The sequence below is a fragment of the Daucus carota genome, chromosome 6, assembly GCF_001625215.2.
Source record: "Daucus carota subsp. sativus chromosome 6, DH1 v3.0, whole genome shotgun sequence".
Taxonomy (NCBI): Eukaryota; Viridiplantae; Streptophyta; class Magnoliopsida; order Apiales; family Apiaceae; genus Daucus; species Daucus carota.
Genome location: NC_030386.2, coordinates 30,130,188 through 30,156,093, shown reverse-complemented (window position 1 = coordinate 30,156,093; position 25,906 = coordinate 30,130,188). Strand labels below are relative to the sequence as shown.

General features: G+C 35.1%; 3 protein-coding genes and 1 long non-coding RNA gene across 5 annotated transcripts; 2 read left to right on the top strand and 2 right to left on the bottom strand.

The window, feature by feature from the left end:
* Window positions 1–449: 449 nt before the first annotated feature.
* LOC108226640 (uncharacterized) lies at window positions 450–888 on the bottom strand. The gene is made up of 3 exons (XR_010284558.1): window positions 790–888; window positions 632–710; window positions 450–555 (listed from the first exon to the last, which is right to left on the bottom strand). It is a non-coding gene; the product is annotated as an uncharacterized LOC108226640 (long non-coding RNA).
* Window positions 889–8,321: 7,433 nt separating this feature from the next.
* On the top strand, window positions 8,322–10,531 carry LOC108226639 (9-cis-epoxycarotenoid dioxygenase NCED1, chloroplastic). Its single transcript, XM_017401630.2, has one exon. It carries the CDS (start codon window positions 8,384–8,386, stop codon window positions 10,121–10,123), a length of 1,740 nt encoding a protein of 579 aa, XP_017257119.1. The 5' UTR covers window positions 8,322–8,383; the 3' UTR covers window positions 10,124–10,531.
* A 7,004-nt stretch (window positions 10,532–17,535) lies between these two features.
* On the bottom strand, window positions 17,536–22,909 carry LOC108227508 (glycolate oxidase 1). Of its 2 annotated transcripts, none has more exons than XM_017402688.2 (12): window positions 22,745–22,909; window positions 21,755–21,920; window positions 21,516–21,640; window positions 21,136–21,182; window positions 20,273–20,350; window positions 20,070–20,194; window positions 19,425–19,491; window positions 19,267–19,329; window positions 18,825–18,894; window positions 18,639–18,739; window positions 18,366–18,470; window positions 17,536–17,891 (listed from the first exon to the last, which is right to left on the bottom strand). In XM_017402688.2, exons 2-12 carry the CDS (start codon window positions 21,889–21,891, stop codon window positions 17,700–17,702), a joined length of 1,110 nt encoding a protein of 369 aa, XP_017258177.1. In that variant the 5' UTR covers window positions 21,892–21,920; window positions 22,745–22,909; the 3' UTR covers window positions 17,536–17,699. The 2 variants fall into 2 exon arrangements, with proteins under 2 accessions (XP_017258177.1, XP_017258178.2); XM_017402689.2 differs by having other exon boundaries at window positions 21,751–21,920; window positions 22,745–22,880.
* A 1,467-nt stretch (window positions 22,910–24,376) lies between these two features.
* Window positions 24,377–25,541, top strand: LOC108227509 (probable glutathione S-transferase parC). The gene is made up of 2 exons (XM_017402690.2): window positions 24,377–24,829; window positions 25,053–25,541. The coding sequence occupies exons 1-2, from the start codon at window positions 24,377–24,379 to the stop codon at window positions 25,401–25,403; spliced, it is 804 nt and encodes a 267-aa protein (XP_017258179.2). The 3' UTR covers window positions 25,404–25,541.
* Window positions 25,542–25,906: the final 365 nt, after the last annotated feature.

Below are 25,906 nucleotides of genomic sequence, written 5' to 3'. Positions count from 1 at the left end.
GAATTAATCAATGTACATTAAAATTAAATGTATTACAACCCATAATTATTCTTGTCAAATTACATGTCCACACTAGAAATTATGAAATCAATACGTAGTAATAAGTTAGCTGCCTCAGTCTTCGCTCTCGTCCTTACCACTAAAAAGCTTGTAGTGGCCATTAAAGTCCGTCAACTATCTGTACATATGAACAAGTAAAGCAAGTTAGTAGTCATATGATTACAAATGAATACATATAATTTAATTAATGGAAGTTGTTTTTAAACCTCATTATAGACATTCAACTGGAAAAAACTCAGCCCACAGTTCCCGAACCTCATTGAGTTCCTTCTTTAAATACCTTCTTGAACCAAGGCCCTTGAAAATGCAAATGATGATATTAACATATTTAGACAAAATAATGAGTTCAATATACCTATAAGAATCATTAACTATATATTTTGCTCTTACCTCTTTCCAATTGGTATTAGGATTTTTTTGAGAAAGCAGGAATACTTCATGCATGTACCTCATAACAAATAAACCGCACTCTGTACCTCCTTGTTGTTGAGGACACTATACAAAGAAACCAAGAATATTATCAGAATGAATAATGTCAGAGAACAAAATCATATTAATCAACAAGTACCACCTGAACATCTGCATGACACCAAAGAAATTCCTTTCGGTTATTCTTCCTGCCACCTTGTGCTACATACAGTTTATATGCCCTATACAATAAGAATAGGTTACATAATCTGCATCGTTTATATCATTTACTTCTTCAAATTAACATCAAATATGACTTACGTTCGTGTAGGTGTTGTCAACCGAATATCCCGCTCCCTTCTCAATGAATCAAACACGTAAATGACACTTTCATCCAAACAGAATAGAAGCAACATCCAATGATCACTACAACAATGCACACATAAATTTTAAACATATATAGAAATTATAATGTCAATGAAAATACTCAAATAAATTTATTTTGTTCTTACTCTTGGATGTATGGTGCAAAGATAAAACGCTTATCTTTGTTTGTAACTAAAAACTCTGTCATATACTGAGTGACTTCCTCAATACGGTTATATTCACGCTTGTGATTTATCACCAGTCTAGATGGTGACATAAATGCAAATCTATCATCATTCATCTCCTTGCACAAATTCTCAATGTACCTGCAACATTATACATCATATCACAATAAACATGCATAGTAATAAACAACTCGAGAGCAGATTTTTAAACAAAGTCCACCACTAATCCATCATATTAATCCCCAATTCTGATGCAGGTACATTGTTAAACCCAGACTGGGTTTTTTGACACTATTTGAAACTTACAAAGATGAAAAAACAAGTTAAACAAGAACCATCTAACAAGGATTGGGATATGCCTTCTCATACTTGAAAAAATCAGAGTGCATAATTTCATATTTGGAAAACAAAATCCAGCAAACCAACCCAGCAAAATCCCAACCCAGTACCAAGCACCCAATATGAATCAAACACCAAAAAACCCAACCAAGAAATACAACCCAACTAGCAAAATTTCAAACATACTTAACAAAATCACAGTACCCAGCAAATTAAACTACATACCAGTAACCCTTGTTTTGCAGCCGACCAAAAAACCCAGCAAAGAGATACAATCAATCGAGGAAAGAACCCTAGTTTGTAGCAGACCCAGCGATTGAAATTGAGCCCCAGAGAGATTTAGATTGAGAGAGAGCCGAGAGATTCGGTGGGAGATTGAACACAGCCCGGAGAGAGAGCCTAGTTCTACAGCCCGGAGAGGGAGCAGCACCTACCTGGGAGATTGAGATTGATAGGGCGTTGAGGGATTGAGCGCTGAGAGATTGAGTGCTGAGAGATTAATCACTGAGAGATTCGCTCGAGCAATTGAGATTTGAGAGTAATTTCGTATAGAGCCAATTGAGAAACTAAACCAGATGGGCCAAGTATGCGCGCGACCTTATTCAGTTTTTTAATTTTTTAATATCTCAAAAAATGTCTATTACGTCGGGTTAAAAGAAAGGCGACGCTAGAGAGTTGCAGCTACAGCCACGGGTATCCTGAACCGCCGCTAAAATATACCCTTTAGCGTCGGTGTTCGGGAAACCGACGCCAATAACTAGTTTTAAGCGTCGAGTAATGTTTAACCGACGTAAAAGATTGGGTTTTAGGTGTCGGCTGTGAAAAGAGCCGACGCTATAGATCAGAATAATTCATTTTAGGCGTCGGTTCTGGACAGAACCGACGCTTAAAGTAGTTAAGTAGTTTTGAGCGACGGTTATATATAAAACCGACGCAAAAGGGGCGTAGCAAAAAGCATTTTCTGTACTAGTGTTATTTTGAGTTATAATATAAAAAAAATAATGATTTTGGTGAGGTTTTATAATGAAATCTATAATAGAATTCTGCAAAAGCTGAAAAGCAGTTTTTTCCAAAAGCATAGGAGTACCTACTTTTTCTAACAGCAGCTTTTTAACTAAAAGCTGCTGTTCGAAAAAGCTGCTTTAGATTTACCAAACAGTTTTTCACCTGCTTTTTAGCAAAAAACTGTTGTTGCTGTTTGCAACAGCAACCCCAAACAGTACCTTATAGGTTTTGTTTGAGTAGTCTGAACTCTGAAGTTTCATTAAACACAAATCTTTAACATATACATGTATAGAATATACATAGGAAATTCTTAAAAATCATAAGAGTTCAAGGAGGAAAAGAAATTAATTATTTTTTCTTTATGTTTTCATTTTAAGGCTGGATTTTTTCAGAAACGTTTTCAATATATTTTTACTTTCGTTCTAAAAATATCATTTGAACAAGTAAAAGAAATTAATTTTTATTTTCAATTAACATAATCTCTTTTGTCTTATCAATCGAGAAAAATCTTAATATAGTGTTAAATCATATCTGCATTTTTACTAATCGGATTCAAACTTTACATTTCTTATATTTTTAATATTTAACCAAAAAATAATAAATAGATAAAATAAATAAATATATACATATATAATAAATCAATCAATCAATCAATATACTTATATAAAGGAGAAGCGGGGGGCGTATAGGTGGCGCCTCTCATATCGCTCCGTTCTATTTTTCTAATTTTCTGGAATTTTTGGATGAAAAATATCAAAAAATTAGAACTACCTTTTTTAGTTTCGGGTATATTATAAGCAAATTTCAGAATCTGATTTTGTTATAGATTATTTATGGAATAAAGTAGCTTGAAAGTTTTAATCTAATTTTGTTTCAGATTATTTAATTATGGGAAAGACAGATTATTCATGGAATATAATAGTTTGAAAATTTTAATCTGATTTTGTTCAGATTATTTAATTATGAGAAAGAGTAGCAAACAAGTCTCTCTACACCTATAAATACCCGTATAGATCGTAGGGTTTTGGATCATCTAAACACAACCTCCTCTCTCAATACCACAAACCTACCTGATAGTTCTCTTACTCGATTTTTAAAGGAGAAGCGAGAGGCGTGGAGGTGGCGCCTCTCACATCGCTCCGTTCTATTTTTCTAATTTTCTGAAATTTTTGGATGAAAAATATCAAAAATTAGAAATACCTTATTCTTGCTCGATTTTTAACTCGGAGGTGTCGTTCTTCTGCAACGATAAGTGAATACTCTTTATACGGTAAAGGTTGTTGCAAGCAAATGTAGTTATAGACCGTTATATTGGAGTCGACAAATCCAAACACGAGAAAAGAATATAGTCTTGACATGATATTGATGGTTGATGTCAATAAATTAACTATTAGTGATGTATATTTGTTGCTTATTCTTTTATAATATTTGTTTTGTTCATCGAACATGTTTGTTGTTGTTAATTTTTATATCATTTACTTTGTATACATGAAAAAATTATTCATGCATTATCTGTTTGCTCCGTTCAAGCAACTTTTAAGAGGGTAGTTATATTTAAGTTAGATGTTTTTGTGCACAATCAATCCAAAAAAATTGGAGGAAGGTGACAATGTAAGAACATGATTACTTTTAAAAAAAAATAAAAATAAATTAAGATTTGTCATGCTTTAAATTGTTAATTACGTGTATAAATTTATTTTTATTTTTTCACCATGAATTATAGTCCAATTTTGCAATTTTATATATTAGTATTGGTATTACATTAAAATTTTTATAATATAAATTTATTTTATTCTACAAATCTTAACTTTGAAACATTAATATACTTTTTATAAACAGCCATAAAATTATTTTATTCTACAAATATTAATATTGAATCATTAATATAATTTTTATAGACCGCCGCAACGCGCGGCTTCTCGACTAGTATACTTATATAAAGGAGAAGCGAGGGGCGTGTAGGTGGCGCCTCTCACATCGCTCCTTTCTATTTTTCTAATTTTCTGGAATTTTTAGGTGAAAAATATCAAAAATTAGAACTACCTTTTTTAGTTTCGGGTATATTAGAAGCAAGTTTGATTTTGTTTCAAATTATTTATGGAATATAGTAGTTTGAAAATTTTAATCTAATTTTGTTTCAGATTATTTAATTATGGGAAAGACAAATTATTTATGGAATATATTAGTTTGAAAGTTTTGATCTGATTTTGTTTCAGATTATTTAATTATGGGAGTAGCACAAGTCTCTCTGCACCTACCAATCTCTTCTCTCTCAATAGCACAACCCTACCTCTCTCTGGTGATAGTTTTCTTGCTCGATTTTTAACTCGGAGGAGCCAATCTTCTGCAACGATAAGTGAAGGCTGTTTATACGGTATTAAATAAATAAAGGTTGTTGCAAGCAAAGGTAGTTATCGCTATATTAGAGTCGACAAGTCCAAACACGGCAAAAGAATATAGTCTTGACATGATATTGATGGTTGATATCAATAAATTAACTATTAGTGATGTATGTTTGTTGGTTATTTCTTTTATAATATTTGTTTTGTTCATCGGACATGTTTGTTAAATTTTATATGATTTATTTTGTATACAGGAAAAAATTATTCATGCATTATCTGTTTGCTCCGTTCAAGCAACTTTTAAGTAAAAGTTTTTTATACAGTATTAAAAAATAAAAGTTTTTACAAGTAAGGGTAGTTATAGACCGCTCTCTCACAGATTTAGGTTAGATGCTTTTGTGGACAATTAATCCAGAAAAATTGGAGGAAGGTGACAATGTAAGAACATGATTACTTTTCAAAAAAATAAAAAATAAAATTAAGATTCGTTATGCTTTAAATTGTTAATTACGTGTATAAATTTATTTTCATTTTTTCACCATGAATTATAGTCCAATTTTGCAATTTTATATATTAGTATTGGTATTACATCAAGATTTATATAATATATATTTATTTTATCCTACAAATATTAATTTTGAAACATTAATATATTTTTTATAGACAGCCGCAAAAATTTTTATTCTACAAATATTAATATTGAATCATTAATATAATTCTTATAACCGCTGCAACACGCGGCTTCTCAACTAGTTGAATTGAAATATTATGAAGATTATTAGTTGAGTTATCATTCAAAGTATCTTTGAAACACGCGCATAGCACTAATCTACGCATTTTGAATAAAATAATGGAGACGCTTTACTGCAACTAAAAGCGTAAAAGAAGTATCTAACGAAGATCATAAAACCGATAAGGATGGTTGTGGTCTTAAATTATAGCGATCTGGTTGTAAAAAAGTGTTTAAAAGATATTATGTTATTAGGTATGCTATAAAATAAGAGGGCCGGAACTCTTCATAATATAGCATATTATCTCGTAGGAAGGTGTTAGATTCAATTTTTTTTGAAAGATATTAAATTTAAATTTTTGACACGAACTCGGTTGAGTTACGCTTAACAGTTAACCATGATCATAATGGATCGGATGGATCAGAAATAGTATTTAAATTCTAATCTGAGTTTTTTTGATAAAATCTGGACAAAAATAATCAAACATAGTTTTACTTAAAACCTAATAATTCGGATTAGTCCAGATTTCAGAAACTGAACACGACAAAGCTGCATTTGCAATACACGTCTTATATTACACATTAAAATATAATTAAGTACAAATCAATTATCAACTGAGAAAACGAATTTTGTAATATGTGTATAAATATAAGGTCATACTACGATACAAACCATTAAAATATAACTAAACACAAATTAATGCAATTAAATTAATGCAATTAACTAGAATGAGAAGAGTTTTGGGGCTGAGATGAGCCTATATGGGATCATGATGGTTCTAACAGTGTAAAGGTGGAACCTGGTGGACAGTAATGTGGTCAACTTTTGATTATTGGGATAATCTATGGCTTGTTGAAGGTCTATTTAAAGCCTGGTGGACAGTGATGTGGTCAACTTTTGATTATTTTCCTGTTTTGATTATTAGGATATTATATTAAAATTTAACTATAATTTTATGAACATGTTTGATTTATTTTAATATCATTCAATGATATATCAATCTTCTTCCAATATTAACTCGACTAATATTTCTAAATCGAAATAAAATCTCATAGAAGAAATTAAGGATCCCCAAAGAAATGAACCACACCATCTTAATTCAAAAAAATTTCTTTTTTCCCTCGAATTTGACCCGAATCAAAAAGAATCTTATTTGATTGAAACTAAAACGATCTTATTTGAATTGAAACTAACTGTACTCGGTTCAAATAAAAGTGAAATTGGACCAAATTCAATTAGACTCAAACGGTATCAAATTATCCCTCTATTACTGAAAATTTGAGTCAATCCAAAACAAATCCAAATGAATTATCCGCAAATTATCATGATGATAATTCATGATTACGAGTTATCAACTTATCATACGTGATTGAGTACTTATTTTTTTTTAGTTATATGATTAAGTACTCATTTGCCATCTCTCACGTTAGGATATTCAGGCAGTAGTTCAAGATTATTATTTAGTACGTGATTATAATTGTATCCAAAGCTTAAGGGATGATCATTGGCACCCACGTTTAGATAAAACCTAATAATCCAACTCCTACTGCATCAAATCATTGAGAGTCATGTAGTCAGGATTAATTTATTCAAACAATAATCTTAAATAAAAGTAAAGGTCCCAGAATATCAGAAACTAAACATCGGAGTGTTGGAATAGTTTGTTAAGAGATAAGATGATTGAAGAAATGAAAGCATGTGGAATCATGCATGTCTTCATGTGTAAAAATAATCGACGAAAACTATTGCAAGTGTAGCATGTGTATGTAACATGCATGTATATAAATTAGAGATTGATTTGAAGATCTTGAATATGATTACAAGTTGCCCTTGTGCAGTATCCAATAATGTCAAAGATCCTCCATTAAACTCATCAATTATCTATGAATCAACCTAGCTTAACTCAGCACCTTTAGTTTAATCAACTTTTTGTTTTGGATTAGTGTAGAACTAACTAGCTTAAGTTGGGTCATGACATATGCAGTAACTAATTAAGATCTTGTTTGTTTTTGGTTTTAAAGCAGAGCTTGAAGTTGTTTTGACTTTAAACTGAAAAACATATGTTTGTTTAATAAATAGTCAGATATTGATTTACTAAGTCGAAAATTGATTTAAAGCCGAAAGTTAGTTTGAAGTCTCGTTGACCTCATTATTTTTTTTGACAAAAGTGACTTAATTTTTAATTTTTTTTTATAAAAATCACCCATACGTCATTATTTATCCATAAATCATATCTATTTTCATTATAACATTTTTAATAACTCATAAGTCATTAATAAGTCCAACTTACCCAAACCAACATTTAAACTTCCTCTATATCACCTTAAATCATAAGTCATAATTTTAACTCTATTGAACCGGACTTGCATAGCCATCTTGTGTAATCTAAAATTAATTTGGTTCTGGAGCTACTGTTTACAGTACTCCACATATGGTCACTGCCGCATTTTAGAAGATACGATTTCGATACTCAAAATTATTTCGCTTACAGGAGGCCGAGGGTTGATACTTAAGACATGATCACTAGAAGCATGCATAACTAACATATACATGGCCCCTTCTTCTGCAGTCAGTATCACAAATCTCATTATTCGAAACAAAAGATACTCGAAGCTAAAACATGATCCTTGGTTTCCAGTTAAGTTTAATAAGACTACCTAATAATTGATGGACTAATTATTAATAAATCAACGCAACAAATAGTATGAGAGATCAGGTATTGAGCGCATATCTGAATTGAGTCCCCCTCCTATGAATCCAACACGATACACGTGCCCTTCTTTCCTTTGAGCTCCATCTTCTCCTTGCGCGCGTCACACTCTTCTTTGCCTGCTATATATATAACACAACTCAGCTTCCACAAACATATTCAACTCTTACTCCACACTCTCTGCTCCTCTTGGTCTTCCCAAGAATAACACAACTGTTTGTTATTCTTCCGAAACACATGGCTTCTTCTCTTGCTGCTATAAACTCTTTAATCAAACCAACATTTCAACCAAGAGAATCAAGCCCCTCTTGTTCTTATAATAATGTTGTGGCTTTGCGTAATTCCAATAGGAAGAGATGTGTCAACTCTTTACAAACATATCAAGTACCTTCTAAAATTGCTACCACTGTACCCACTAGCCCTTCCTCGAAATGGAATTTCCTACAGAAAGCGGCCGCAATGGCCTTAGATGCTGTCGAAGCTAGTCTAGTTTCCCGTGAAATGCAACACCCGTTGCCTAAAACGACAGACCCTGAAATCCAAATTGGTGGCAACTTTGCTCCAGTACCCGAACACCGTGTGAGCCATAACCTTCCGGTCACAGGCAAAATACCAGAATGTATTAGTGGTGTTTATGTTCGGAATGGAGCCAACCCTCACTTTGAACCAACAGCAGGGCACCACTTGTTTGATGGCGACGGTATGGTCCATGCAGTCCATTGCCACAATGGTACTGCCAGCTATGCCTGCCGATTTACAGAAACCGAGAGGCTTGTTCAAGAACGAAATTTAGGACGCTCTGCTTTTCCTAAAGCCATCGGTGAACTTCATGGTCACTCTGGCATAGCGAGGCTGGCACTTTTTTATGCTCGTGGTTTATTTGGACTAATTGATCACAGTCATGGCATGGGTGTAGCAAATGCTGGCTTAGTCTACTTTAACAACAGGTTACTAGCTATGTCCGAGGATGACTTACCTTATCATCTTCAAATTACTCCATCTGGTGATCTTAAAACAATCGAAAGATACAGTTTTGGTGGTCAGCTTGATTCCCCTATGATTGCTCACCCAAAAATTGACCCTGAAACCAAAGAACTTTTTGCACTAAGTTACAATGTCATTCAAAAGCCTTACCTCAAATACTTCAGGTTCTCACCCGATGGCACCAAATCCCAAGACGTGGATATCCAACTTTCTGAGCCAACAATGATGCATGATTTTGCAATTACCGAGAGGTTTGTTGTGATTCCTGATCAACAGGTGATTTTCAAGATTTCTGAAATGGTACGGGGTGGCTCCCCTGTTATTTACGACAAGAGCAAAGTGTCACGTTTTGGAATACTGGATAAGTATGCAAGTGATGCATCAGGAATAAAATGGGTAGAAGTTCCAGAGTGTTTCTGTTTTCATCTCTGGAATGCGTGGGAAGATAAGGAGACCGACGAAGTTGTGGTGATTGGGTCATGTATGACTCCAGCTGACTCAATTTTCAATGAAAGTGATCAAGGTTTGCAGAGTGTTTTGTCTGAAATTCGACTTGATTTAAAGACAGGAAAATCAACTAGGCGGCCAATTTTGTCTGGTGATGATCAGGTGAATTTAGAGGCAGGGATGGTGAATAAACACAAGTTGGGAAGAAAGACACAGTTTGCTTACTTAGCGATTGCTGAGCCTTGGCCTAAAGTTTCTGGTTTTGCTAAAGTAGACCTATTTAGTGGCCAAGTGAAGAAGTTTTTTTACGGGAAGGAAAAGTTTGGAGGCGAACCTCTTTTTCTCCCAAGAGATCCAAATTCTGAAAATGAAGATGATGGGTACATCTTGGTGTTTGTTCACGATGAGAAGATGTGGAAGTCAGAGCTTCAAATCATAAACGCCATGACTCTTGAGTTGGAGGCATCGATAAAGCTTCCATCAAGGGTGCCATATGGTTTTCATGGAACATTCATAAGTGACAAAGATTTGGCAAATCAGGCCTAATTACAGGTAAGCCGATACTGAAACAGCTACTAGAAATAGAGACAAGGTCTACATACATCTAAAGTTCAAGGTATATACCGAGTATATTTAGTTTGGTAGGCTTAATTGGCTGACTGATTAGCAATCAGTTTTTTGGTTATAGCTGCAGAAGATATTTGCCAGAGGGATAGTTACAGATATATGTCCCCGGTGTCTCCTAGATGCATACATCTTCAGAACTTTTTTGTCCTCTTTTATTTACTGTAAGAATTATTGGGAAGTTTTTAGGACCAGCTTGTAGCTTTTGAGCAAAGCTTAATTTAAGCTCAGCTGGTTTCTGCTTACTCCTTACCTTGATGTTGTGCAGTAACATGTATAATAATCTACTACAGCAAGTACTGTCTTTTATGCACTTTTATCTTAAAAAATTCATTGCCCTCTTTTATCCTAAAAATTTAAGGAAAATACGCACACCGCACTAAATAATTAAAAAAATGAGTAACAGATACATGCAATGAGTTTTACTGGTGTTCAAGGGTGGCCCTTGCTAAAAAGACTTGCATCTAAGGCCTCCAAAATTTTGAAAGTATGAAATATGCAGAGTATATATAGATTAGAGCCCTGAAAACTGATTTTGACCAGGGCCCCGTAAATCTCAGGACCGTCACTCAATATATATATTCATTCAGAACAGGCAAAATATATGAGATATGCTTCTTTTCACACTTTTCATTGTGTAAAGCATATTCCACTCCATCAATTCCCTTTCTCCTCAAGATGAAAAGTACATATGAGGATACTCCATCAGTGATGAGTAAGTTATATATGCACATACATTCTGTAAGTTCAGGAACAAAACAAGTTGACTGAATCCTAGACAAAGTTTGACATTCAGGGGGATTCGCTGAATTGTGTCTAATGAATCATGTCCACACTTCACACCGTACTTCCCCATGACAGATTTTTATGATATGTACCAATTTTATTAAATAAAATCCTAAAAGGAAATCGGCTAGGTTCGGAGTTGTAAAAGGAGAATGATGTTATCTAACCATCTAATGCTATTGATATATAGTATGAAATGATAAAAGAACTATATTTGAAATCTTAGCTTCTTAGAGCCTATAAATTCTAACATATGACAAAAAAAACTATCCAAACTTTTCCTGGTTGGTTATATAGTTAAATCCTTCATCCACTAGAGTTTTTAGGTGAAAAACTTCTGCTCTCGCCAGTAAGGTGAATGCCCTATCAAACTAGAATAGTAGAACCGACCTCTCCCTTAAAAAATAAAGTAAGATTCTATTATTGATAAATAATTAGTTGAACACCCATCCAAATTAAGAAAAAAAAGAGTGAGCATGTATTCGACTGAGAGAACACTCTAGAAACGTTGACAATTGTCTATTTCCAAGGGACTATTTTTTCAGTTTAATTTAATATATCGGAGCTGTTAAAAACTACTTCGAAGGGTCGCTTTAGAATATACGGGAACAGGGCAGATAGCTATGGCAGAATAAACTGATTTATATTTATATCTAGTCTTTGGGGAATATGTAATGGTAATGGGTAGGCGTCAACTGATCCTGACAAAGCGCCTACATTTCTGGTGGTTCTTACTGCCTAGATAGATTTTGCCCAAACTTGCATCAACAAGGAAAATATATATACTAAACCATTACCTGGCTTCTATATATGGAAGCTGACGAACCTGATGATGTATATGGCAAGACTAATCTGATACTGCATTGATATGCATTCAACTTCAACCACCTGTCCTCCCAAGTTTATAATACTCCATTTATCTATACATTTTTCCGATCTGCATAATAAACAAGTAAAATACATAAATCCACATATCTATATATTTATATGTCAGACCATATGTGCTCTCTCTTTAAGTCTAAGCATTCCTGCGGATCCTAGTAGCCTAGTAGGTTCACCAACAAACACATTTAATATTTATTATAATACTCAGAACCTAATCTAACAATATATTCTTGATTCCGTGTGGCGATGCTATGTTTGAATACCATATAAATTCTAGAGGCTGTAAACAGAACAACAAAATCTTGAGCATGACAATGGATAAATCTACATAAAGTGGAGTTTAGCTATTAAACATTGACAGATAAATGTGCATAAAGTGTAGTTTAGCTATAAAACACTGGCAGATGATTATCTAGCAATGTGCCTCTTGCAGATATGTTAACCTTTGGTTTCACCCAAGTGTATCCTCCTTTACTTATCACATGTTTAAAGATGCCACGACTTTGAAGATTGTTATGTAGTTACAGAATGCAAATATTTAAGAACATGGTTCATAAAATCTTTACGATTAGTGAGATTTTGGGAAAGAGTGTTAATAATAGATGACACCAGCGGCCTGACCTAGTGTTAGTTTAATTTCATCAGAAACAAGTTTCTAGACATTGATACTTAGCTGTCACCGGACACCTAGCTGGTCAACATATCCAGGTTTTCAGGATATTGTCATCTGCAACCTCAAAACATTAACATATTAATGTAATATGTTGAAGCCCGAAGTACGCTGCGCCACATATATATTGATAAGAAGTAATAAGCTACGCCATGCAGGATGCATGACCCAAAATATAATTATTTTAAAACAACAACCTCAGAGTAAGTATTATTCAGAAACTAAGACCAAAGACAGTGTAACTACGTATACCTGACAACTGTCGTGAACACATTAGTCTTCCTCCCATATTAGGATTGAAGACATCGCCAGATCTCAGTATCTTTTTATAGAAAAATAAGTAACTGCAATGAAATCTAATGGATAAGATGTTATACACAGCATAAGATACATCTGCCTTTTTAAATGAAATAAACAAAAAAACTATATTGTTGTACAGGGGCGACTTGAATACCATAGAAGTATCAATAGCAATTTTTTTAAAAAAATTACTGGCCTTTAAGCTATCATCGTCTAGCTTTCATTACAAGATGACACAAAATTGAAAGATGAGACTATTATATATCACTTGAACTGAACAGAGGGGTCTATCGAATTTTTCCATATCAGAGAATGGCCATTTGTTTAACTCTTATTGATCGATTTGACATCAAAGTCTGTTATTTTATCCTCCCATATTGTTGCAGAATTATTGGCCACCTCACGTCCTCACCCACATGTTATGGTTGTCAACATTTATTATGAACCAATATGCAGCATAATCAAGCAAATGAACTCAAGTATTTATCTATACCAACAGGCTAAACCAATAGAAATAAAATTTGTTGCAAGCAGACCAAAAATTGTTCACCTGACAATGTTTTATTCTTTTCCCAGGGCAATATAATTCACCTGTAAGGATAAGCTCCAGATTTTTTCTGCTCCTACTAGATAAAGATTGAACGCAATGCAAAACATGTAAACTTGCAGGCATCGCATTACCTTGCAAGTATGGGCGATTAACAAAACACTCAGACTCCAAATCGAATGTTCTATCTATCAATTCAAGAGCTCAACACAAACTTGCCACTTTCATGTCTAAAATGCATAAGTCATTCCTCCAGTTATAAATAGTTTTATCAGAAATCAAAATTTTTTATATAAACATACTATCATGATGGTACAATGGGGAAACAGGAAACTGATCATAAAGAAGTTAATGTTCTTTCAATAAATCATATTGCCATCTACAAAGAAGTTAGCCGCTAGCACTGAATTTTTCTCAACTTGAATTAAGTACTTTTTCATCCATCAAAACAAGTTAGAAATTCTTTAGCCAATAGTAAATGACTCACATGAATACAAACATCATACACCTGCATCCTTAGTTTTTTACTTTTTAAAAATCCAGAAAACTTAATCTTTTACTTGTCCTAATGTGGGAAACAGTAGATAAATACTTGTTGCCATAAGTAGCTTTTTTGGAGGGTTCTTGTGAGTTTCGCAAGGGATCAAATATATAAACTAGGCATGTTAAATGAAGAAAAAGACATTGCACGAAGTAGCTAACTAGCTCTCAAGCAACAAGACATTGCATGAGATCTTTCCTGAGGCTAATTTGGGTCAAAATGCTTTAATTTGTTGCAATGTAAGAATATCTTTTGCTACATCTCATATATTAGACAGGGTTTTGATACCTTGGTTGAACTGTTACCACTTCTGCACAATAGCTCAACATGCATTGTTTACCGGGATCATATTCTAACATTACTCTCCTAAAACCTCAAGGTGTTAGGAGGAGGGCTTACCAGGATCATATACTAACATGCATGCCATACATTGACTAGCATTTAACACTAGCTAAGTGATAACGCCAATCTCCGGTCCCGGTCCTTCCTCCGCCGTGACTGGTGGTTCCGTGGTGTAGCTGCTGGATGGGGGCCTACAAAACAACGCCGGCGGGGGGGTTTTTCCCCAAAGCGCCTCCGGCGTGAGAGTAAGCGTAGGTTTCGGAAGGATAAAGACTAGAGAAAGTGTTATCTATGTGTGTTGGGTGAAGGTGTATGGCTGGTGGTTTTATGGTGGCTGGTGGCTGAGAGTGTTTGAATATATGCTGAGTGTAAGTGTGTGTGAGAATGAGTGTAGAGAATGAAGTTAACCCCTAAACTCCTGATCCTTGGTCTATTTATAGGCCAAGGATTAGGGTTTAAGGGTGAGTACCTGGATCCTGGTCCTACACGTGTAGGGGTTTGATCCCCTACACGTGTCCAGGTGTCAGCGTAGGAGTAGTATTTTGGAATGTTCCCTGGCTTGTCTCTATCGCCAGTAGTTGACCGTTGTGCTTGTCTTTATCGTGTCAGTCTGTGCTCCGTGCAGTAGATGTCGTCTGGTACATGTTTGGACCCCGGTCAAGGGTGTGGTCGAGAGGTATCCGGGTCCGAATCCTATCTCGGGTGATGTACTCGAGCAGGACCTGAGGTGCTGTGCTTGTCCGAGAATCATGGTCCTCGAGGGGCCCCGGGTCCATAGGAACCAGGACTCGGGTTACTCCCTATCATTTGCCCCTCCTTCTAGCGCCAAATGATAACGCCAATCTCCGGTCCCGGTCCTTCCTCCGCCGTGACTGGTGGTTCCGTGGTGTAGCTGCTGGATGGGGGCCTACAAAACAACGCCGGCGGGGGGGTTTTGCCCCAAAGCGCCTCCGGCGTGAGAGTAAGCGTAGGTTTCGGAAGGATAAAGACTAGAGAAAGTGTTATCTATGTGTGTTGGGTGAAGGTGTATGGCTGGTGGTTTTATGGTGGCTGGTGGCTGAGAGTGTTTGAATATATGCTGAGTGTAAGTGTGTGTGAGAATGAGTGTAGAGAATGAAGTTAACCCCTAAACTCCTGATCCTTGGTCTATTTATAGGCCAAGGATTAGGGTTTAAGGGTGAGTACCTGGATCCTGGTCCTACACGTGTAGGGGTTTGATCCCCTACACGTGTCCAGGTGTCAGCGTAGGAGTAGTATTTTGGAATGTTCCCTGGCTTGTCTCTATCGCCAGTAGTTGACCGTTGTGCTTGTCTTTATCGTGTCAGTCTGTGCTCCGTGCAGTAGATGTCGTCTGGTACATGTTTGGACCCCGGTCAAGGGTGTGGTCGAGAGGTATCCGGGTCCGAATCCTATCTCGGGTGATGTACTCGAGCAGGACCTGAGGTGCTGTGCTTGTCCGAGAATCATGGTCCTCGAGGGGCCCCGGGTCCATAGGAACCAGGACTCGGGTTACTCCCTATCACTAAGTAGAACCATGAAAATAATGTTACCATCGAGTCATTGGCAAACCCCCCAAACTCCATTCAGAAAGATCTTGCAATGAATTCAGGAAACATCAAGACCCCTTGCATGCATAAGAATCTTCAAAATGTCTGAAAGTGAATAAATAATGCTGGAGTATAGTGCACAAGGTATTTTAGGATGATGCACAGAAAGTTGCTGAATGATCTCAGGACTATGAGAATTGTAATTTCACTGTTTTCTTAAGCACTCGCTGTTTAAAAAAATTGGGGAACAACATACATATTTTTGTGTATACCAGTGTTTCTGTTTTGTCTATTATATTTGATTTTTAATTTTAATATTTTATTGAAATTCCTTGAATTATAAATTTATTATCTTTGTTTCAATATTTTAATTTTTAAAAATCTGTTCCCTTAGTCCCTTTTGATTCTTCACAGAGGACTTGTCATAAATTTTAAACCTCCTCAAAAGTTTAGTTTAATAATTTTTTTAAGCAAAATTTTAATTTTTAATTTTTTGTTAAAAAATTTTAAATATGAAACTGTAATTTTATAAATTTAAAAAAACTTGTGGAAAGATCATAGAGAAATAAGTGATACTGGAAAATCGATATGCATCCCCTCCACAGTTGATTTTAATTTTATTTGCTTTGCTTCTTGAAAAACAATGAGTCTCGCAGTCCATTATTTATTAAGAAAAGATAAAGAACTTGGGCACCGAACAGAGTAACCAGTATCTGAGATAGTCGGTACTAAGGGGTCATTTGTTAAATCTAGATCAAATTTCTGGATGAGTGAAAAATCTGAAGGAGTAAAATTTCTGGACGAATAATGTTTTTTATCATTTGTTAAATCTGGATCAAATTTCTGGATGAGCAGTATATCTAAATAAATTTCTTTATAAATAAATGATATAGCTATATATATTTTGCAAATTTCCAAATAAAGACAATAAACTATGTTTTACATAAAATATATTATAAATAATAAAATTTAAAATACATACAAACCATGAACACATAGCAAAAAGAACCGCAGAAAAGTCAAGTATCAGTGCTTTCCTAACCATTCAGATACGTTTTAAAACCCAAGTCGTCCAGCAAAAAACTAGTCTCGTCCAGAGACTTACAAAACATAAACAAATGATCTTAACCATAAATCGTTCCTGGTTGAGCTATTTCAGTCTCATCCAGGGGTTAACAAATGACCCCTAAGACGATGATCATCTAGTCTTGGTAGTCCGTGGGAGCTCAAAACCTATATTTTCTGATTTTTAACTAAAAGCTTAGACCTAAAAAATTACTCCCTCTAGTCCATGATGGCGTTTGACTTTTTATCTTTAGGAGATTTGGCCACATAGCACGTTATATTTTTATTCAGAAAAAAAATTACAAAAATATTAATATTTGCTATGTGGTCAAAACATCTAAAGATACGCATAAGGTCCTATATTATGGACCAGAGGAGTATTAATTGTTTTTCAAATGTTAGCCGGGATTTTAGTCTAAGTTGCGCCTGATACACCCTACTTGCCCCACAATTTCCAACAAGTTGAAACCCAGTAACTTGTATAAAAGCCACAACCTGCAGACAAAATTTATTTATTTGCAGATATACTAATATTCATGCCACTTGAAACATCCCATTTTCCGATCAGAAAGAACGATGCATTGCCTGTACAGTAATCCGAAGAACTTTCCGGATACGTAGAATATATTTTTTCTTAATATACAATGAAGGTGACAGAGATAGTAGCCATTAGATATTTAAAAACGTTTTTAACATACATAAACATATGGAATAGAGCAAGTTCTGTAAACAAAGCAGGCTCTTGAACACATTGTAACAATATTATCGCGCTGCTAGAAGAAATGCAATTATTTATGCACAGCACAAGTACATATTTACAATCTTGGTGTAAACTGAGCACGAGGAGTATCCCAGTCGGTGCTAATGTGATTACGAGTGATTTCACTGACGGAGCGACATCCACTTAGTGCCATGGTTAATTCAAACTCCTCGCGAAGCATCTGGAGTACTTTTTTAACCCCGGCTTCTCCTTCAGCAGCCAACGAGAATACAACAGGTCGTCCAATCTATCATTGGGACGGTAATTTTTAGTCAAAATTGCACAACACAGTAATAGGAATCAGGAAAGAATTGTGGCTTGAAGTGATCAAGAAAAATGTTACTAACTGAATTTCATATATCCAATTTGACGGTGTTAAGTGACATGTTCTCCTAAAACTTCGAGGTGTTGAGAGGAGGGCTTATTAGGATCATATTATATTCTAATAGTATGTAACATGTAATAGTATGGGATTTAAGCAATAGACTTGTAGCATATATTAAGAACTATGAGGCGTATTTCTTAATTATATGAAGATATAAGCAAAATTTAGCTATCAAGTACAGTTTGGGTAAAAGGCTATACGAGAATAAAGTCACCCATTGCAGTTTTCTATCCTAAGCAGCACTTAATTTTCATTGACGAACGATAAATGGAACACTGAGAAAATTCAGGTTTAGTGTGTGCTGCTATTTGAGTCATCATACTCAGTTATACTTACAAAAATGCCAGAGGCTCCAAGTGCCAATGCTTTAAAGACATCTGTTCCACGACGGACTCCCCCATCCAAGAAAACTGGTACGCGACCTTGGGCAGCCTTCACAACCTAAAATGATATCAAGAGAGGAATTGTAAGATATCATATTGAGCATAATAAGGATTAAATTTGCTCTGTGCTTGCCCCGATAAAGGAGCTTTTCCTTAGATAGTTGGATCTAAGTCCAGTAAATGTAACTGGAAAGACTTGAACAATTAAGTGCAAATGAAAAGTTACCTCTTCCAGAGCCATTATAGTGGCAGGGACATAATCAAGTTGACGAGCACCATGGTTGGATACAATGATACCTGCTGCTCCAGCTTGTATAGCCAACCTTGCTGTGATTCATTAAAGAAGAACCATGTTACATTTGTATCTGAGTATATAGTAAATAAAAGATAATTTGATGTTATATTTTCTTACTGTCCTCAGCAGTAATTACTCCCTTCACTAGGATCGGCATCTTGGTTATAGTCTGAAGCCACTTGACATCCTGTCCAATATAAAAAAATTACTTAACTGTGAATTCAAAGGGTGATTTTCTCTAAACCTTCAAACAGAGAAAACATCAAGAAAGAAGTGTGTGCGCTGTTATCCAAGGTTAACATATGATAGCAGATCCACTTTTGTGTCAAGTATCAACAAACAGTTCCTATGTTCTTGTAGGGAAACATGTACACAGCATATTGTAAACATCTGATTAGTTACTGTGATGGTTGAAATTCATTCTTCCCTATTCCTGTATATATCTTACATCCCGAGTTCATGATACCAAAGCTACATGTAATCACTACTGACTAGTAGTACAAATTGATGTATACTATAGAACATTTTATGATATAGTTAGATGCCATTATATATGTACCTTCCAGCTGAGGGATCGGTCAATCTGACCAGCAACATATGAAGCCAAACCAGAGTCATTAGCCTGCATGCCACAGAAAAACAGAGTACATTATATTTGTGTAAAGATTTACTAGATAGAGTAATGATTGTAATTTGTAACAGTTCAATCTCACTCACTTCATCCATCTTGCCAAGGTCTAGACCCTCGAAGTTCTTCAATGTCAAAAACGGTGGTAAAGTAAATCTGTAAAACAATCACAAGTGTTTCTTAATAACTAATGGGAGATGCTTTCTGAAAAATGCGATGCTCGGACTCTTTTAGAAGGATCCGACACGGACACATATCAAGGTGTCAGATCTTTCGAACTACAAAATTAAAGACTCGGGGACATGTTTAATAAGGATCCGACACTTGGATTTGGACACTGCAGTTATTATTTTTAATTAATATTATAGTTCTTATAAATAAATACCTATCATTCTATTACACTGCATAATAAACAATTGCACAAATCAAGGCAAGAGTTGCTTCTTTTCTCCTTTTACATCCATTTCACCTCTGTTTCTCCATATATTTTCTTATTCCTATCTGCTTCTTAGAGATGGTCACTGAAATTAAAGATAGGTTGTCTAACATGGAGAGTCTGATTTCTGGATGACGTTCGGATCCGGATCCCAGTGTCGGTGTCAGTGTCGTGTCCTGTGGACACGGGCACGGCTGGGTTTTCCGGAGAGTCCGAGCATCACAGGAAAAATGAACAGTTTTAACTGAGTTGTCTGAGAGTGTAACACCAAAAAGCTAAACTACACTAGAAAAAGCACCTGTTTTTGATATCGGCTTCTCTACGCCCTAGCCTTGGGGTATCAACTGTAAGAGCAATAGCCTTGAAGCCAGCTCTCTCAGCTCTTCTCACAAGCTGAGCAACAACATTCCTGTCCTTGTAGACCTACACATCATATTATTATCATTAAGAACCATCATGTGAAACTAAAGGTAGCAAGACCTAACAAAACTGTTTGCTTACATAAAGCTGGAAGAAGCGGATGCCAGGTCCGGTTGAAGCAACCTCTTCAACACTAGATGTGGCCCAAGAAGACAAGGTCTGCAAATATATTCAACAATTAATGTCACTCAAATATTTACAGAATGATTCTCAGATAAGAAGAACAGAGTGAAAAACGTTAAATTATGTTTAAGAATATAGGAAAGGAGGTACACCCGGCATTTCAAACAAAGCACATCTTTTGTCAAGCAATCTCATATTCAGTTTTCAAGGTGAGTAGATTAATTATAGTTCAATGGAGTATCATAGACATCAGAATTCCTGAAGTTAAATTGATCCCTGGAAAATTACAGGTATTGGTCCTCAGAGTTTATTCAGTAGACATACATCATACATGGGTATGTGTAATCTACTCCCCTAAAGATCTTACTATGTATAACTGTTTGTAAATCAGTCTCGAATTACCAGCCAAACTTTAGATCAAAACCAAATTGAATATGTTATGACATCTACGTCAACCTGCATAAGCAACCATGTGCTAAAGCAGCTAGAAAAAGGATGCAGCTGCTTACTAGAATATATTTGTTGAGCTTATGCATCTATGGCCGCTAAAAAAATTTGAATACTCGGCACAGCATGTATCCTGGTGAGGCCAAATTATCTTAACATAAAGTTCTACCACCATCGAACATTAGAGAAACAATTATATAGTATGTTATTCTAGATAATCAGTTAATTAAACTAGCATTTAGGATTCAAGACTCTTTAGCAAAAAAAATTGTCAGATCAAATCATTTCTAAAGTTCAGGGTCTATTTGTTGTTTTAGGATGCTGAAGGGTACTTGTCAAAATTGAAGGATCACACATAGGGATAAGAGGCATACCATAATTGTTCCAGCTGAGGATGCAGCTCTTGCCGTTGCATACTCTCCTGTATGAGAAATAGACTCGATCATCATTACAGCTTTCTATCAAAGAATCGATCATTACAACTTTCTATCAATTCCAGTATATTAGATATTAATACTTATACAATATCTTTTACTGGTTGGGGTTGAGCAACAACTTAATTTTCATTTAATTTTATATCTATAAAAACATGGGGGGGGCACTAAAAACTTCTAACAAAAAGTCAAATCAAAAACCAAATTACTACTCTAAGTAACAAAAGTGTCATATTTACTATGAATGACTTAGCATAAAAACAGGGCAAAAAAAAACTATGAATGCAGAACCTCTTAATCTCAATGTTACATTTGCATACCTTCCGGGTGAGCCATTTTCTGCATGGCTGTTGGGGCAATCATGATTGGCATAGATATCTTGAATCCCAACACAGTTGTAGTCATGTCTATATTGGTGACATCAATAAGAATACGAGGTCGGAACCTGTTTATAACAAAAAAAAATTGTTCAGGGGGTCGAACATCTAAAAATTAAATATAAATGTTTTAGGCTGTATGGTATTGAAGTACTATCAAGAAATTAACAGAAAAGGCTTACAGGATTCTTGCAAAGGCATTTCTGTTCTCTTGCAGAGTCCACTGGTCCTCTGCGCCTGATGCATAGTAGTCGTATACCATCTTTGGCAATTTTTGCTTAGCAATGGCATCATACTCGGTGACATTAGTGACCTCCATATCAGTAGATGTTGATTTTGTGGTTCGTCCTGAGAATAACTTTAGAGCTCAACTGGTGTTCTTATCATACAGCTATACTATAGATGTTTAATATTTCTCTACTACTGTCTACAGAAGAAAGATACTCAAAATGCAAATACAGTTAATCTTGAAAAAATTAAAAAAAAAAAAGAAAAAAAGAACTCTTGGCTTATGTTTTAGAGTAATTTTGTTGACAAGATATTCCTGAGGGTTCAAATACTTCAAAGAAAGTGAAAAATAGTTCATATACTTGGCCAAAAAAAGTGCGGATAAAAAAAATATTCCTGAGAATACATATTATACTCTGTGGGACCTAGCATAGTAATAAAATTCGTATAAAATTATAACTATGGGCTCTCGTGTGGCACTGCAATTGACTCCAGAGGTAGCAATTACAATATTTTTTGTGATCACTAATAAAAATAATCTCTTCTGATTCAATTCAAAACAAAATTTCCCAAATGAAGGTCCTGGTATCACAAATTCAGATTTCCTGACAATACTTTGTTTGCTGAATAAATACAGGCCGACCATTTTATTTTGCATCAAAATCAGAAATATGTAAAATTCAACGAGTTTGCGGCATGTGTTGGGCTATGAGAAGAGATTTTATTCGTATGTAATAAAAACATCAGAACAGAATGCTATACTCTAGCAGCATACAATACGGTGCAAAACAATTAGTATGAAAATCGAAAATAATGTTATGTTATCATGCAAAACACCATAAAAACAGACTTTGCAGCATCTCACGAGATGGTAATCGGGCTAGTTAAGATAAAGATAGTATGAAATTTTAAGGCAGGGAGAATGGAGAGAGCTAGAAACTAACCTGGGAGCCCAGAGGCCAAAGAAACCAGTGAAGAGATAGTGTAGAAAAAAAGAGTGAGCTGAAAATAAATATATTGTTATACGAAAACAAAAAAATAAAGACAAAGCGAGTGGGGCCGGGAGAGAGAGGATGAGTATTTGGAGGTGGGAAATCACAGCATAATCCAATTACATGACCAACTGGGTGGCTCTAATTCGCAATCCCCCTTGTGTGTTTCTCAGTTTTTCTAATTATTTGCAAGTGTCAAATATTGCCCGTGGATAAGAACAAAATCAGAGCCGTTTAATACATTTCTATTTTTCTATGTGTATTTAGTTTTTATCCATCCTCCGAATTCTGTCCAAAAAAAAAAAAAATCATCCTCCGAATTTAAAATTTTACTGAAATAGAGTAGTATTATCTTTCGGAGATTTTGCTGCTTCCTGATTTGAAAATTAAAAAAAAATGAATGTGGTAAGCACAATTAGGTAAGTCCTGGGATTTGTTTGTTTATCTGATGAGTAACTTAATATTTGTTTATCTGAGTTTAATAAGTTGCTTGTCAGTAGTTGATAATAACTTATACCGTGATAGCTCACAATAATTTCTAAGATATCTGATCTTGCTATTACTCGAGCAGTTCTGACGAGCCTGGTCAAGACGAATACAAACCATTAGCCCTTCACAAGTCACAACCTTTAACTAGTAGATGACAAGCAGCAGCTTCAGATAAGACCTGCTTTATTAATGTATTAAACGTGGCTATCTTTAAAATCATATCTTAACATCGTTTAGGCTTGGTTTTACATTGCTAGATGACCAAGGCATCAACTCAAGATCTATTCAAACTGTAAAATGTCGGATAAAGTTAATCTCAATAATTCTCTTGCACTTTTCGCACTTGGGCTCTATTTGGATGGTGGCTTAAGAAAGGATGTTGCAAATTATAATCACTGCTCCAGAATCTTGTGCTAATGTTTTTATTTGTCTGCTAACTCGTGATAACCTAATCATAAAAGTCTTGTGCGATATGATCGCAAATCCAGACCCTGGTTTTCTTCTTGAAAGATGATGCTTGTGCAATCTGATTATTTTAACAATTTTTATTTTGGTATAGATCGTTGTTTGTGCATTCTGTTCAGATAGCATGTATCTTCTAGAATCGATGAGAAGAAGATCACGTAAAATCTCCATGATTGCAGAAATCGGAAATCGGAATTAATCACTTGACTCATTAATAAATCAGGAATTTTGTTATCAAATCGGCATGTAATCAATAAAATAATTTTTAAAGATTAATCGGATTTTTTTTTTTTTGAAAAGGATTAATCGGAATTTAATTGATGACTTTAAATAAATCTAGATTTTTAAAGCACCGCTAAGTGATTATACTGATTGCAATACAAGGAAACATAATTACTGCCATCAATCAAATGTGTTTCACGAGGGTTTATATTAGAAAAACAATATATTGTATAAACATTTGGCAATTTTGAGTTTGGTGGCAAATTTTAAAGAGGAAGTGGTTAAAAATACAATTAAAGAAAGAGAATAAAATATTAAACTCTGTGATGTTTTGATCATATTAGCAATTTTGTCTGAAATCTCTGATTGCTTAATGAATGATGATGCTCTTGAGTCCTTTTTTAATCCATGTACCAACTCTTTACCTGTTTGTTAGTACTAGTAAAATACTGCACTATACCTATCCTAAGATTAGATATATACAGAAGGTTACAAGAGTTGAATGTACAATATTTGGGAATCATTTTTGTGTTTGAGATGGCTGATGATGAGGTTATTCTGTTGGATTTCTGGGCAAGTATGTTTGGTATGAGAGTGAGAGTTGCACTAGCTGAAAAGGGTGTAGTGTATGAATACAAAGAACAAGATTTGAGGAAGGATCACAAGAGCCAGCTGCTTCTCGAGATGAACCCGGTTCACCACAAAATCCCGGTTCTTATCCACAATGGTAGACCAGTATGTGAGTCTTCTAATATTGTGCAGTACATTGATGAAGTCTGGAATGATAAAGCTCCTCTGCTCCCTTCTGATCTTTATCAGAGAGCTCAAGCTAGGTTCTGGGTTGACTATATCGACAAGAAGGTAGATGCAGATATTTATTCACGGTTTGTCTGGTGTGTGTTCATGGGCTTGGTCCATTATTATTAAAAAAATAGCAGCCAATCAAAATAAACTAAACTCATAAAATTTATTGCTTAACATGTGTTAATGGGCCACACTAGAAAAACCGATTTACCTATGTTGTTTCTCTATAGATGCAATTATCTTAACCTGGTTGAGATTTGAATTTAAATATTTAATGCAGCTATATGAAGTTGGGAGGAAATCTTGGGCAGCAGATGGCGAAGAAAAGGAGGCTGGTAAGAAGGAACTGATCGAGAATTTGAAGGTGTTGGAAGGTGAACTTGGGGACAAATGTTTCTATGGTGGTGATACTTTTGGTTATGTAGATATAGCCCTTGTCACCTTCTATAGCTGGTTTCATACTTACGAAACATTTGGCAACTTCAGTTTTGAGAAAGAGTGTCCAAACCTGATGGCTTGGATTAGGAGGTGCTTGAAAAAAGAAAGTGTTTCCAAGTCCCTTCCTGACTCTCAAAAGATATTGGATTTTGCTGTGTTCATGAAAGAGACCTACTTTACAAAATCTGGCTAGTCCTTGTTTCGTCGAGTCCATGGTTGTTTCTTCATTGCTCTTGGGAGATACTTTCTGTTAAATGTCCTGTTTCTTTTATGTACCAGAAGTGTCGTGATATTCTAGTACCAATAATCATTTTCAATGCCTTCAGCAAAACATTTATGCACTGCAAGTGCTAAGATTTTCTAGTAGCAACCATCACTTTCACAGTTTCACGTTATATGCCCTTAAGAGAGAAGAAATGATGCATTTCAGTACACTTTCATATATGTTGAAGAGGCTGCACCACAAGTGCTTTCATTTTACAATGTTTATGCACTTGCTCATATATGTAGTAGATCTCTTGTGAAACTGTGTTTGTCTTGTCATGTTGTGAACCTTTCAACAATCTCGGAAACTAGAACTATTTGAACTGTAATAATTTCTATTAATTAATTATAAGCTCACTAGGGTAATCCCTCCATTTACTTTAAGAACATAGCTTAGGTGGATTAAGCAAAGCCATGATTCATCATTTGGGA